Source organism: Mustela erminea, chromosome 18 (assembly GCF_009829155.1).
Source record: "Mustela erminea isolate mMusErm1 chromosome 18, mMusErm1.Pri, whole genome shotgun sequence".
In the NCBI taxonomy this organism is placed as follows: domain Eukaryota; kingdom Metazoa; phylum Chordata; class Mammalia; order Carnivora; family Mustelidae; genus Mustela; species Mustela erminea.
In genome coordinates, this window is record NC_045631.1 from 46,616,498 (window position 1) to 46,632,320 (window position 15,823).

The 15,823-nt window shown below is 36.5% G+C and overlaps 1 protein-coding gene across 7 annotated transcripts in view; it reads left to right on the forward strand.

Annotated features, from left to right (window-relative positions):
• The window catches only part of TANC2 (tetratricopeptide repeat, ankyrin repeat and coiled-coil containing 2), a 365,737-nt gene that overhangs the window by 88,556 nt on the left and 261,358 nt on the right, over positions 1-15,823 (forward strand). For all 7 annotated transcript variants that reach the window (XM_032321490.1, XM_032321491.1, XM_032321492.1 and 4 more), the window contains one exon: positions 11,762-11,833. In XM_032321490.1, coding sequence (XP_032177381.1) covers positions 11,762-11,833 — 72 coding nt within the window. The remainder of the gene's footprint in view (positions 1-11,761; positions 11,834-15,823) is intronic.

Genomic DNA, 15,823 nt, shown 5'->3' on the forward strand with positions numbered 1-15,823 from the left:
CTTTAGTTAAAGTGACTTATTATTTCTTCTTCCCAGTCTCCCATCTTCTATGCTTTATCTTGGTTAATGGAATTATAACAAGTCCAGTGAAATTCCCGAATTTGGGGAATTTCTAAGGCATCCAGAATTCCCTTTCTTCACTCATTTCACTCACACAAATTAATTCAGACATCAGCTGTTGTGTAGGCATGGGGGATAGAATAGTAAATACAAAATTATTTGTCCTCATAGAACTTACATTCTAGTAGAGGGAATGGCTAAAATTAAAGTAAATAAGTAAAACATAGAATCTGTTAGTGGTAACTGCTAAGGAGAAGCAAGAAGCAGGGAAGGGAGAAAAAAGTATGTCTTTGTAAATCTGGTGTCTGGGGGGCTACGATTTTAGATAGGGTGCTGAGGGAAGATAGTTGTTGAGGGGACACTTAGATGGCATCTGAAGGAAATGAAAGAACAGGCCATACTGATACCTGAGAGAGAAATATTCTAGGCAGATACCTTGATATGGGTACATCTTTTTTGTGCATATTTTTAATTTTTATTTTTAAAAGATTTTATTTATTTGAGAGTGAGTGAGAGAGAAAGAGCAGGGACATGGGGGGAGAGGGAGAAGTAGACCCCCACTGAGCAGGGAGCCCTGCCATGGAGCTCGATCCCAGGACTCTGGGATCATGACCTGAGTAGAAGGCAGATACTTAGCTAACTGAGCCACCCAGGCACCCCTCTTTGGCATGTTTAAAGTATGAAGGGAACCAGTATGCTTCAGTGAAGTCAGAGGCGCAAGAGTAGTAGGAGATGAAGTCAGAGAGGTAATGAGGGCCATATTGTGTAGCACCTTGATCTAAGTACTTTGACTTTTACTCTTACTAAGATGGGGAATCCTTGAGGAGAGGAGTGTCATGATGTGATTTGTGTTTGTACAGAATCATTCTGATTGCTGTGTGGAGAAAAAACTGAAGCCGGCTGGGGCAGAAACAGAGAAACCAGGTCATAGACAAAGGTGGCTGGGACCAGGGGGTCAGGAGTAAAGGGTGAGAAGTAGTTTGGATATACTATGAAGGTACAGCTGACAGAGATTATTGTTGGAATGCATTTGCAGTATGAGACAAATATAGGGAGCGGTTAAGGATAACTCCCAGGTTTTTGACTGAAGCAACTAAAAGAATGGAGTTGCAGTTCACAGAGATAAGCAATGGGGGAATAAGAGGGGAAATGAGTGAGAGGGGGAATGAGAGGCTGTGTCAAGTTTTGAGATGCCTGCTTAATTTCAAAGTAAAGATCTGGGGTGGGCCATTTGGAAGTGCTGAGCTCATTCACAAACAAGTTTCAGGCTGGACATACAGATTTGGGAACCATTAGCATCTAGATGAAACATAAAGCCATGAGTCTGTTTGAGATAAACAAAGGAGTGTACATAGGAGAGAGTACTGATTAGAAAAGTGAGCCCTGGGGCACTGGGCCATGTAGGGACTGGGGAGAAGAGACAAAACAAGCCAGGAAGACTAAGAGGGAACCACAGAGATTGGAAAGGGTAGTGCCTTGGAAGTTAAGTGAAGAGAAAGCTTCAAGGAAAAGAGACTGGTGAACTGCATCAAATGTTGTTATAATAAGGCAAAAAGTAAGAAAACAGAACTGAGCACCGGAATTAGCAGTAGACTTTATAGGAGATCTTGGTAAGTGTGAATTTGCTGGAGCAGCATGGGCGAAAGCCTGATGAGAATAGATTCAAGGAAGAAAGGGGAAAGAAAACTGATTGACAATGATTAGAACACCTCTTTCAAAAGGATACAAAATCTTTGGGGTTCTTAATCCTAAATATGCCACGAACCTACCCTTTCTTCTGTATTCGCAGTGTGAATGTATTTCTTCAGGCTTTCCTTTCCTCTGGGCTTATTTGCAGTGATCTCTTTGCCTCTTTGACCCCATGGTGCCATCTATAAATGCTCAACAAATTTATCTTTCAAAAACACCATTCAGATCATGTTACTCTCCTGCTCACTGTCCTTCATTTTCTTCCCCACACTTAGAGGATGAAGTCTAATCATGAATAATGATTATGTCTTTTGTGATGATGCTTTTGCCAACTTTTCTACTTTGATATCCTGCCTTTTCCCCATACTTTCTGTGCTCTAGTATACCAGGCTCTTTGGATTTTCCTAAGTGCACCACGTTCTTTTATTCCTGTCTGTTTTTATAAATAAAATCTGATACAGTTCCTGAACGTCCCTTCTCATGCTTTAGGAGCTGGGACTTTCTTGAGACCAGGTTGATGTGAAGAAGCAGAGGCTATTCTAGTTTCCAGAATCTTAGGAAGCTTTACATCTAGATGACAAAATCATCTTGGTAGTATAACTTCACAAACCCATCTCAAAAAATTAAATTTAGTCTAGTTAACTGTATGTTAGAACCTTCTTCAAATTATGCAACATTATCCTGGTTTACTCCATAAACTCCCCAACTCACCAAAATCAGTAATAAACAGGGAGTGAACATACGAGTGTAACCTTCCTCAATTTAGGGATCAGACCCTTTAGTACAATTAGTATTTCTTACACATAGTATCTGTTAGCCCTGGAAACTTGCAGATGGATACAGTTAGTTTCTGTATCCAAGCACCACTTCATCTCTGTGAATATTTCTCAACTTTGGCCTCATGCTGAATCATCCAGGGAGTTTTAAAGAACTAGTCATGCTTGGGTCTCCCTCCCAATTCTTATTTTATTGATCCGGGGGTGGGGGGGGTAGCTTGAGCATGAGGATTTTTTTAAATCCCTGGATTTTTAGATCAATCTGGTATGTGGCCAAGATTGAGACTCACATGTATCCTTCTCAGCATCCAGTTTCAACAGATAAAAACACCAAAAATAAACAAAGTATGTGTATGTGTGTATATACATTTATTGTTGACGTTCAGTTATATTTTTAACTGTTTTTAAGTTGTTCTGCTGGACTGCTTTTTGCTAAGCTTCACCCTCACGAATTGTTTAAAAAGCATAAATTGACAAAAATAAACTTAAAATTCCTTCTTAGCACTATCCTTCTGGGACTTTAAGAAGTGTTTGTCTGTAGAGCAATCTATGCTTCTTAACAACTCCAAGCAAACTGTTAAACTCAAGAATTCAGGTGAGCCATACTGAGTACCCAGTTTGAGGGGAAGAAGTTTGAAATCAGAGATTATTTCACATTCACCTTGGAAGTTTTTCATCTTTTTTTGGTCTTCTATCAACTGCATTGTTGAGCTCTCTTAACCTGTCGTGCTATGTTTGTGTATAGACAGAGAATGGTGGAGAAGAGAACAGGCTTTAGAATGATTCAGATTCTGGATCCTGCACTTAAAAACTACAGCTGTGCCATGTTTGCCTGAAATTTCGATTCCTGTCTCCTGATCTAGCAGAAAGAAAAATGGTATTTATATCATAAGGTTTTATTGAGGATTGAATGACATAAATCTGTATGACATTTTACATAGTGTCTTACACATAGTAAGAAACAAATAGGTAATGTCTATTTTCATTAACAGCACAGCTGAAGAAGCTAGAGCTTCAGTTTTCTTTTTAGTTACGTAGGGCATGTAAAACACGTAGACCTATTTATTTAGTTTCTGTATATTGATAGAATGCATTTTTTTTTTAAAGATTTTTTATTTATTTGTCAGAGAGAGGGAGAGAGACCGAGCACAGGCAGACAGAATGGCAGGCAGAGGCAGAGGGAGAAGCAGGCTCCCTGCCGAGCAAGGAGCCCGATGTGGGACTCGATCCCAGGACGCTGGGTTCATGACCTGAGCCGAAGGCAGCTGCTTAACCAACTGAGCCACCCAGGCGTCCCGATAGAATGCATTCTTGAAATTAAATGATGGAGAGAGCAATTTGCTTCTGTGGTCTTCTTCCTCTCACCTATAACTCGAGTCTAATCAGGAGAAAAACATCAGACAAACCGCAAAGGAGGTCGTTCTATAGAATTCCTTACTAGTACTCCTCAGAACTGTCAAAGTCACCAAAAACAACAAAAGTTCCTGAGAAACTAGTCTAAGGAGTCTAAGAATACATGAGGATGATGATGATGACTAAATGTAATATGGCATCATGGAATGGAAAACAAACATTAAATAAAAACTAAGGAAATCTAAGTAAAGTGCAGACTTTAGTTAATAATACTGTATCAATATTGATTCATTAGTTTTGGCAAATGACTAATCTAAGTGGGAAACCAGGTGTAGGGTTTATGGGATCTCCCTGTACTATCTCAGCAACTCTTCTGTAAATCTGGAACTATTCTAAAATAAAAACTTTATTAATAAAAAACAAGAAAAATATATAATTGCAGATAACCTTTATTTTTTACAGTTCTATTTAATTCTGTGTTAGGCTTGACATTTTATATATTCATTGTGCACCTTGAAAGCATAGTCATCAAGTTTTAAAATACTGACATTATTACTGGTGGTTACTCCATTTACATTTAGCAAGTCTACTTTGTTTTCCTTTTATTACTCATCATCATTGATGCATAGCTCCATCATGAGAATCAAACCATTCTGTGTTTGGAACTTCTTCTCTTAAGCTACAGATCAGACTTTCAGGGACACCTTAGGCAATTTTGGATACCTTAGGCAAAAGTAAATTAATAAGTCATCATAGGGAAGTCATTTGTCATATTGAGATTTAGAGTATAGAAGCTAGATCTATGAAAACCTGTGAGAAGTATTAACTATAGTATTGATGGCATTATGTGAAATACTTTTTATTTGGAATAGAATGCTTCTTTTAGTACAGATGTTTTCTTAAGAACTAAATCACTTTTAGGGGGTCTGGCTTACCTGTGAAAATTCTTGTTGATAATTAAGATCTTTGAGAATGATGTGGAGGATAAGGTCTTTGTGCTTTAGAATAATGCCACTCTTCTTTTCACAGTAATAGTTTGGATAAGAAAAAGACAACATTGAACTACTTAAACTGTGTCTCAAAACCACATCTGTACCACTTGTTTTTTCCTTGAGCTTGGTTTGGTTTTATGAATGCACTAATTTTAGAGGTGGCCCTTGACAAAATTAATTCAACAATTTTTTTTTTTTGGGGGGGGAATACACATGCCATACCAGATTCTAAGTTGGCACTGAAAATATCAAGATGAAAAAAGCTTTCAAAGGCACACTTTGAACTTTAGCCCAAAGATAGTCATGTAAATAATTAATCATGCAATGTGTCAGTGCTATAAAATAGATATGTATAGTGTGCTAGAGAAGAACAGAAGAGAAAACAATTCTTACTGGGATTCTCCCGAAAATCTTACAGAGAAGATAAGAAATGATATTTAAACCATCTTTTGGTGAAATGATATTGTTATTGATCATAATGACGATCGCTTAAGATTCCAGTTATTTAAGAAGTGTTTACTTAGGGCCAGATGGCATGCTGTGTTTTATATACATTACTGCGTTTGTTTTTCACCACAACTTCACAGATCTTACTAATATCTGCTTCACAGATAAATTGAGGTTCAGAGGATTTCATTAAATTTCCTAAGGTCATGTAAATAATAGTAGTTCAAAGATGAATCTAGCTTAGTTGTGCTAGACACTAAGCCCTGTTAATATGTGTTAGATACAATTTCCTTACATTGTTAAGTAGAGGCAGCTGCATTTTAGGTAGAGGAAAAAGTGTGAATAAGTTGATGGAGGCCTTATAATGCATTTCCTCTTGAATATCATCAAGTAGTTTTGTGCCGCCAGAGTCTAGCAGAATGGGGTTGCAGGAAATAGAATATTTATTTGCCTCAGAATTGCTTATACTAGGGTTTAGCAAACTTTTTCTGTAAAGGGCTACATAGTAAATATGTTAGGTGTTGTAGGCCATACAGTTTGCAACTACTGAACTCTGTCACTGTAGTGGAAAAGCAACCATCCACTGTTTATAAATGAGTGATCATGACTGTGTGCTAATAAAAGTTTATGGACACTCAGGTTTGAATTTTATATACTTTTTATGCCATAAAATATTACTCTTTTAATTTTCAATTGTTTAAAAATTTAAAAACTATTTTTACTTAGCTTACTGGTTTCCAAAAATAGGTGGCAGGCCAGATTTGGCTTATGGGCTCGTTTACTCACCTCTGGTTTATATGATGAGAGGGATTTGTTGGTTTATCTAACTGTAGACCAGAAATAGGGGTAGTTTTCTTCAGTAATCAGTGTTAATAAGGATCTTGGTGTCTTGCATCCAAGGTCTCCACGGGTTGTCTAACAGGTCTAGGGAGAGATAAGACCTTTTCCAGAAACTCTTTCTAATCAGTCTTGAGCTAAATCCCATCAGGTTTCATCCGTACCACTCCACAGGAATCAAGTTAAAGTTTATCTACATCGACTAAATTTAATGGTCAGTTCTCAGTCTTCACGTTACTTGACCTATCAACATTTAACCTTTTCCCTTTCATGAAAGGCTGCTGCTGCTGCTTCTGCTTCTCCTCCTCCTCCTCTTTGTCCCTCTCCTTCTTCTTTTTTTAAAGTAGACTCCATGCCTAGCCTGGAGCCCAATAACAGGGCTTGAACTCATGACCTGCGATCAAGAGTCTTAACTGACTGAGCCACCCAGGTACCCCCATGCAACTCTTTCTTTACTTGACTTCTGTAGTCTCTAGTTTTGTTCCTGTTCTCTGGTTGCTACTTCTTACTGTTTGCCATTATTTCTCATATCACTGGCTTTTGCATTTTGAATTCAGTCCCAAGATTTAGTCTTTTGACTTCACTCTTTCTGTCTCCCCCCAACCCCTCAATTATAGTCCTTCCAAGGGGATGTCATACAGTTTATTAAAAGTGGTTTCTGGGGGCGCCTGGGTGGCTCAATGGGTTAAAACCCCTGCCTTTGGCTCAGGTCATGATCCCAGGGTCCTGGGATAGAGCCCCGCACGGGCTCTTTGCTCAGTGGGGAGCCTGCTTCCTCCCCTCTCTCTGCCTGCTTCTCTGCCTACTTGTGATCTCTCTCTCTCTGTGTCAAATAAATAAATAAAATCTTAAAAAAAAAAAGTGGTTTCTCTACTGATGGCATATTTATGTTCATGTCTGCTTCTTTGTGTAACGGGTACCTCAAGCTTTGTGTGTGCAGAACTGAGCTCCAAATACTCTCCTGATCCTCAGCCTATTCTTTACCAGTTTTTTCTGTCTCAGTAAATTGCAGATCCATTGTTTGGGCCCAAAATACTGGTATTATCCTTGATTATTTCTTTGTTTTTCTCTTCTGACAGGTGATTCTTTCTGCTCTACCTACAGAATATATCCAGAATCTGACCTCCTCTCACCACCTCCACTGCTCCCTTAGTCCAAATGTTTATTTTCTTCTGAATTTTTGCAGTAGCCTCTGATTTGATTTCTGTCCCCTTTTGCTCTCTTTCCCCTTCCTGACCCTGTACCACCCCCTTCTTTGGGGTGACTTCTTTGTTATATGACTTCTTTGTTATAGAAGAGAGCAGCGGAGAGTTTTGAAACTAGACAATTTGAATTTTAGGATTATAGTGTGATTTGGGGAAAGTCACTTTACTTCCCTGAATCTCAGTCTTATATTTTATTATTTTTTTAAATTTTTTAAATTTGTATATTTTTTTTAAATTTTAATTTATTTAAGATTTTATGTATTTACTTGACAGACAGAGATCACAAGCAGGCAGAGAGGCAGGCAGAAAGGTAGAGAGGAGGAAGCAGGCTCATCGCTGAGCAGAGACCCCGATGTGGGGCTCAATCCTGAGATGAGATCATGACCTGAGCTGAAAGCAGAGTCTTTAACCCACTGAGCCATCCAGGCGCCCCTCAGTCTTACCTTTTAAATGGGCATAATATTTGTTTCATAGAATTGTTATTAGTAATGAATGAGATAATGTTGTAAAGATCTTTCTGGCATTATACCCAGTAGAGAATAGATAATGGACAAATAAATTTCTTTTCTCTTTTCTACCCCAAACAAATGAACTGCTTTTCTTCCTTTTTTTTTTTTTTTTTGGTTATTAAAGTGCCTACTTATGTAGCCAGGGAGCATCTTATCTGTGTACCTATTCATAAGTGACCTTTGGCTAATAAATAAGTCTAGCTTATGTTCCTAGTCCTTTCTTTTGCACTTTAAAAAAATTCCATTCGTATCTTCCAATTCATGTCTGCCTTGTTGGCCTTAAGTGTATATAGTTCTTACAAATTCATGCTTGATTAGTAAAAAGCACCAGACTTTATACTTGAATAGTAAAACTTTAATCTCTTTGTATTGTATTCTATTCAGTTTTAATACCCCTCCCATGCCTTCTATTAGGGTTGTATATTTAAGTTACCAAAGAAAGGTTGAAAGCAACAAACTCAAAATTTTTATTCATAAAACTAATCTGTTATTCTAGCACAGTATTTCGCTGAAAACACTAAAGATGAGCTTGGCTTACCAAATTCAAGGTTACTTAAATTGCTAATTTTTCAACTCTAGTATTTTGATCCTGGGCTGAAAAGAAGAATCATTTAAAGTATCCCCTTCTTACAGGAAAGAAAATATTTTTCTTGGAATTGTTCAGGCACTTTCTTATTAGACTTTCTCTAACTTAAGTACCTTCATAGAGATCAGTGCATACTAAATATCCCGATATTGTTGATATTTTTTTACCAGGTGTATTTCAGTGCTTTAATACACTTCAGTTGAAAGCTGTCTACCCTGTGAGGTAAATTCTCCAGTGACATTTTCCCCTTTGAAATAATGGGGAATAGGAAATCTATTCATGTTTCTCAGTATTAAAAGTATATTGTTTTATATTACTTGCTGGATTTAACTCAGTATGCAGTTAAAAAAAAAATAAATGTTCTCTGCTGATTATCTTAAATCCTGGAAACTTAAGGTCTGGTTTTGAAAGCTAGCCCTTTAGTTGGACAGTCAGGTCTTTTCTTTTTTTATCTGTATCTGTTACAACAGAGGGTTTTCCTCTGGGAAGGGCACAGCATATCTGAAGTAAGTCTTTAACTCAAGTTTGATGAGTAAATTCTTACTTCATAGACGCAGCCCAGTCCTACCTTCTACACCCTGGGGTGAGGTAATCAGTCTTATGCAAATAACTTGACTTGCTGGATGACTGAAGGTCTTCTGTTTTGTCCATAAATGTAGATGTAAGTGTCCTGCGTGGGAGGTCTTATCTGTACTGAAGGAATTGTGTGTTAAGCAAAGCAAAAACATTTGAAGTACTGTATGTCATTGTAGTCTTGCTATTTTGGATAATGGATTCATTGGTTCCATAAGCATACCACAAACACTTTTAAAGAGGTTGAAATTTTTTTCCTACATCATCTTGGGAAAGTGGTGAGTTTATTCTTCTTAAAAAATCTTTAACTGTTTACTTTTACCTGAGAGTTAATCTCAACTCTTAGGCTCAGTCTTCACTGGAGTAAGACATGGATGGTTATTGGGTTTCAGTCTTAGAGGAGTGAATTGCTCAAATTGACTGCAATGTATTTCTGATTTAATTTTGAAAATTTAGGCAGTTAAAACATTTTAGATTATGATGGTATCAAAATTGTGATTTGTTTTTTGTCTTGGAATTCACTGCCTGGCTAACTCAAAACTGTCTTAAGCCATTTCTTGCCTGTATTTTTCCTGTGGATTGTTTTATTGATACCCTGACATTCCACAAATCATGCAAAAATACTGTTTGAAGCCTAGGTTTTGTTCTGTTTTTTTCGTTTTGTTTTGCCTCTTACTGTTTAGGAAGACAGTCCTGATAAGGGGACATATCAATGTTTTATTCATATTACTTCTCACATACTTTAAGAGCATGTTTTGATGTTAAAACAGATTATATATGTAATTTTATCTTCATAAAAAAATTAGAAAAATGAAAATTTAAGACCTGCCTGGATATTAATGTTGCTCATTGTAATTGATTTCCAAGGAAGATACTTGCATAAAAAATTAATTACTAGGAAGAAAAATTGACTAATACTATATTTACACATCCTGATTTAAGGTGCCATAGATTCCTGATATAGTTTTGTATTCTGATAAAATGAATGTTGGGTCCTGTGTGGTTCAGTCAGTTAAGCATCTGCCTTAAGCTTGGGTCATGATCCCAGGGTTCTGGAATGGATCCCACATCAGGCTCCTTGCTCAGCGGGAAGCCTGCTTCTCCCTCTCCCTCTGCCTCCCACTCCCCCTGCTTGTGCTTTCTCTCCCTGTCAATAATAAAATAAATAAATAAATAAAATATTTAAAGAAAACAAAAAAAGAATGTTTATTCCACAATAATTTAGGACTGCATAGTACTTCATCTTTTTCTTTTGTTTAATTATTTGTCCTGTAAAATTTCCCACAATCTGAATTTTGTTGTGTGCTCAGGAACAATTCAACATTTTCTTCTGTCTTTTGCTTTTCCTGAAAACTGACAGCTAGATTCAGGGGTTTGACCGAAAACTGTAGCTGTTGTGCTCCTATCTCAAGGGGCATATAATATCTGGTTTTTACTCCTTTTTAATGTTATTAATCACTGATGCTCAGTGCCTCTGGAGCTATTAGTTCATTATGAAATGGTGATATTATGATTTTTTCTTTTGGTTCCCATTTATTATCTGGAATGATTTTATAGAAGATCTCACTTATGTACTCTTTGGGTACCAGTACAATTTATATAGGAAATACAGGATAAATTGCTTGGTTCTTTCCTTTTTCCCAGATTTCAAGATAATGAACTGGATTCCTGTCTTCCTCAGAAGGTGACCAGTTAGTTTAGTGTTGCTTTTTAAACATCATTGTGATCTCAAGACCAGAGAGAGCAGACTCCCCACTGAGCTTGATCCCAGGACCCTGAGATCATGACCTGAGCTGAAATCAAGAGTCATTGGATGGGCTCAGCCAACTTAGCCACCCAGGGGCCCCAACTTCCTTTTTCTTTTAAGTTCTTTTGTTATGTTTATTTGTTTATTTTCTTATAGTTCAGTCTTTACTACTGGAAGGATTTTTGTTTTATTTCTAGTTCTTTTTTGGTTTCTGTCTCTTCATTTCTGAGTTTTTCTGTTACTGATTTACATTGTTCTTTCATGTATTATATAATTTTCTTATTATAACTTATGAGACATATAAATGTAATTTTTATTAGTAAAACATAGAGCCCAAGGAATTGTTTGACATACTTCAAACAGGCAGCTGTAATTAATTTAGATGTTGCTTTAAATCTTTAAACCAAGGTTTCAATACTGGAATCTGTGAGTGAATTTCGGGCTTGATAACATTATTCATTTCATGCAAAGTAGAGTGTATGTGTATGGGAATAGGGAAAGAACACCTTGACTTTCTTTACATTTCCAGAGGGGAGTGTAAACTGTCCTCACAAAAATATGGGTAAGAACATTTGGTTTATATAGGAAAAAGTCTTCTCAAATATTTTAATGATTGAGATTGTAAGAAATGAGAACAAATGCTAGATATTATAGGTTTTTTTAAAAAAAGATTTATTTATTTATTTTAGAGAGAGAGAGAGAGAGAGAGGGAGGGAGAGCGTGTGTGGGGTTGGAGGGTTGGAGGGAGAGGGAGAGAGAGGATCTAGGCAGACTCCCTGCTGAGTGCAGAACCCAGTGCTGAATTTGATCTCACAACTCTGCAACCCTGAGATCATGACCTGACCTGAAATCAGGAGTTGGACACAAAACCAACTGAGCCACCCAAGTGCCCCCAGATGTTGTAGTTTTAAGATACAAATGGTACCGTAGAAGATACTACATCATTTCCATTATCTATTTGCTTATGCCCTTTCTACTTGTATATAGATGGAGGGAGCGAAGAAACACCGGATCGAAGACAGTCAAGTGTAGACTCTCGACAAAGCCGCTCTGGCCAAGGTAAGCTTTCATGAAATTTATTATTAAATTAAAAAGAAAAGATGTCAGCTGTTCCTTTCTAGTACTTTATCTGAGGTTTGGGGTTTTCCCTGGGTCTAGTTTAGGTATTCTGGTTTCTCCTTTAGGGCTTTAAATGTTGCAGTCTAAAAGTTCTGTGATATCATTTATTCAAGGTAAAATGAAACATGTTCTCATATAATTTTTTAAATGGTAAAACCATAATAAGATTTTAAGTAGTTTAGGAACATTGTGATATATATCTGGATATCACTTTTGGAATATAACCAAAAGTAAATTTTAACAGTAGCATTTGTATCAGCACGCTGGCTTTTTAAGGTTTCGTCAGCACAATATTTGTTGTTTTAGCTCTCTCAGAAGAAATGGTTTTTGTTTATAATTGCTATTTTAAATTAGGACCTTACTAATTATTTTCCTTTTCTGTTTAAAATTTATTATATGCCGTAGACTGGTTTTTTGAAGTGACAACTTCCAAACTAGGTAAAAACATACTGTATCAGTGAAATCTTCATATAGGCCTTTCCTAATTAACTTGTTTAAAGCTTGTATGACTAGTGCCCCCACATTCTTTTTCTTCATAGTACTTATCACCTCTGTATTTATTTTATTTTCTCTGTCCAAAACTAGAATGAATGTTTCATGATTGTAGAGATTTTTGTCTTTTTTTTCATTACTGTATTTCCAGTACCAGGAATAAGTACCAGGCATGTAGTAGTTACTAAATAAATGTTGTTGAATGAATGAAATGACCACTAAGAGAATGGAGTTGAGAACCCAAATTGATGAATATATTATAAAACTTAAGGCAGTCATTTTGACTGATGTATGATTCTTAGAGAATCTTCACTTACAAAGAAAATAAAGCTTTGATTTACAAATGTATGGTGTTTTTATCCTGTAAAAGTTCCTGGTTATTTTGTTCCATAATCTTCTTACCTTTTTTCTCCAAGTTTGCTCTACCCAAGTTTTAAAGTTGTGTTTTTATTTACTTTATTTTTATTTTTTAAAGATTTTATTTATTTATATGAGAGAGAGACAGAAAGCACAAGCGGTGGGGGAAGGGTTAGAGGGAGAGGGAGAAGCAGGCTCCCTGCTGAGTAAGGGGCCCAACATGGGGCTCTATCCCAGGACCCTGAGATCACCACCTGAGCCAAACAAAGGCAGGCACTTAACTAACTGAGCCACCCAGGTTCCCCGAGTTGTGCTGTTTTTAAAAAATTCTTTGTTGCAGAATAAAAAGAGGAATAATATATGCAGGTTGATTTGGAAATTTTAACTTATACTAGTACTTATTCATTTTTAAATAATATGTGTGATATTTTATCAGGAATTTGTCTCCTTTTTTCCCCTTAAACATATTTTTATATGAAAGAAGTTAAAATGAATTATAGTATATAAGCATATCAAATCAACACATTGTACACCTTAAATTTTCATAATGTTATATATGTCAGTGATATCTCAATAAACCTGGGTTGGGGGTAAAGAAAGAAGATGATGAGTACATGTATGAAAGACCCTAAAAATAAAATTAGTAGAAATTAATAGAAAAAAAATATACTAATTTTATTAAATATCATAATTTGTATTAAATGTCACAGATGCAGATACAGGAATTATTCATTTATCTTAGACCCTTAGGCTGTGTCAGTTAAAATATTTTTCAAATCAATGAGTGTAGTTGAGTTTTAATAACAAAGGCAGAGGGACACCTGGGTGACTCAGTCAGTTAAGTGCCTGCCTTTGGCTCAGGTCATAAACCTGAGGTCTTGGGATTGAGCCCTGCATCCTGCTTCCTGCTCAGCGTTGGGGGAGGGGGGGAGTCTCCCCCTCTCACTGCCCTTCCCCCATTTTTTCCCTCTCTCTCTCTCTCTCTCTCTCAAATAAAATCTTCAAGAAAACAGCAGAAACAAAAGCTGAACCTAATAACAGCAAAATCCGTGATCTCTGTGACCTTGAGCACACTACCTGATCTCAATCAGAAATTACCAGGAATTGTGTCATCATCAGAGTTAACTAATAGTTAAATGTTTCAGAGTTACCGTTTTAGAGTTACAGAGTTACATCATCAGAGTTAACTAATAGTTAAATGTTAAATAGTTAAATGTTTCTTACCTTCTTGGAAATTTTGTTTGTAGTATCTCTTTATTTAGACAGCAGACATAAAAATACATGTATAATGAGCTGAATGTATTTCAGCAGTAAAGAGATGGAATAAACACACATTTCTACATTTGCTCCTTGCAGAAACCTGCTAAACGATCAGTAAAGGGGGACTGGAGAAAAGCCAACATCAACACAATTTTAGAAACTGGAGAGTATATGAATAATTAAAAACTGAACCCTAAGCTCAGTAGCGGAGAAAATCAGGAAAACAACCTCCAGAAGTCTCAAAACACTCGAGAATGGTAGCATGTCGAGATGGAGGTGAAAGGAAGATTAGCTGAAAGTCAGTTGAAGAAGCATTTGATTCCTGAGACCTCTTCCTCAAAATTAGCTAACCAGTTAGCTGGGCAGGTGCCCAAGTCCCTACTCTTAACCTTGGCAAAACTCAGAAATGTATTCTTTGGAACAAAATAGAGATTCTCTGGGAGACATCTACCAGGCACAGTTGAGGACAGTTCTCTACTGAAAATAGGACAATTGCTTTCCAGCTGTCTTTATTCTACTGGCACTAGGATACTGGCAGTTGGGCTTTTGTATTTCAGGCAGGAGGCTGGCATAGTCTTTTCTGAAGACTCTGACTAAAGAGAAAGCCATAAAATGTAGCCATCAGAGATTACTTAAAAAACAAACAAACAAAAAAAAAAAACAGCCCAGCCAGTTCACTCTATGTATCAAAGCTCTCAGTCAGCCTTTTAGTCCTGTTACCTTAAATATTAGCAACTAACCAAGGGTTACTTTAGATATTTGAGGAAACCTTCTAATGTATGAAAGATAGAGATTAAAATAAATAGAATAAAACAACTTAGAGAAATTTTACAGAGAGAAGTAATAGAACCATTATTAATATTCTTACAGAAATAAACTAATAGTCTTTTAAGACATGTAGGTTTTTTGGTTTGTTGTTGTTTTGCCTGCCTTGTACCCTTTCTTAGGACTCTTTAGGATATGATCCATCAAAATGAGAAAGTCGGACAAATAAATTAAAGAGATGGGTTATAGGAAATAGGAAATTCAACAAAGGAAAAAGGTAGAGAAGTCTTTAGAATGACAGTGAGAGAACAGGGAGAGAGGACAACCAAACCAAATTGGAGTATGTTAGAAGTCTCCAGAAGAGTTATCTCGCAAAAATGAGATTGGTAGAAACCTGCTGCATTAATTATCTTCAGAAAATTTTTAAACAATTAGCAAAAGGTTTAGGGTTGATTGGTGATAAATACATAAAATAGTAAGTTAAAAAAAGAAGTCCTAAATTGAAGGGAAAACAAATAATGTGTGGGAAAGAAGATATTCTTCAGAGTAAGTCCTCAGTCCTTGGGGTAAGGTCTGGGGTAGCTGATGTCTATGCCCGTCTAATCACTTTACTCCAGTGTGGTACAAATATTTCCATTATTTGATTTGGACCAGTGAGCAAATCTGGTGTATGTGGCTTTTATTTGTACAGTTGATTTGATTTGCTAAAACAATTTTTATTATTTTTGCCTCTATGTTCAAGTGGGATATTGACCTTTAGTTTTCTTTCCTTACGATGCCTTTATCTGATTTTGGTAACCGAGTAATGCTGGCCTCCTAGAATAAGTAGAAAGTTGAGAAGTATTTCCTCCACTTCAATTTTCCTAGAATATTTTGTATAGAACTAGTATTATTTCATCCTTAAATGTTTGACAGACTTTTTCAGAGAAACCATCTGGGCCTGGAATTTTCTTTATGGAAAGTTTTAAGATACAAATTAAATTTCTTGAATAAAGTATGACTATTTGAATTATCTTTTCTTGAGTAACCTTTTAAAATCTGTGGATCTTCAGTGAT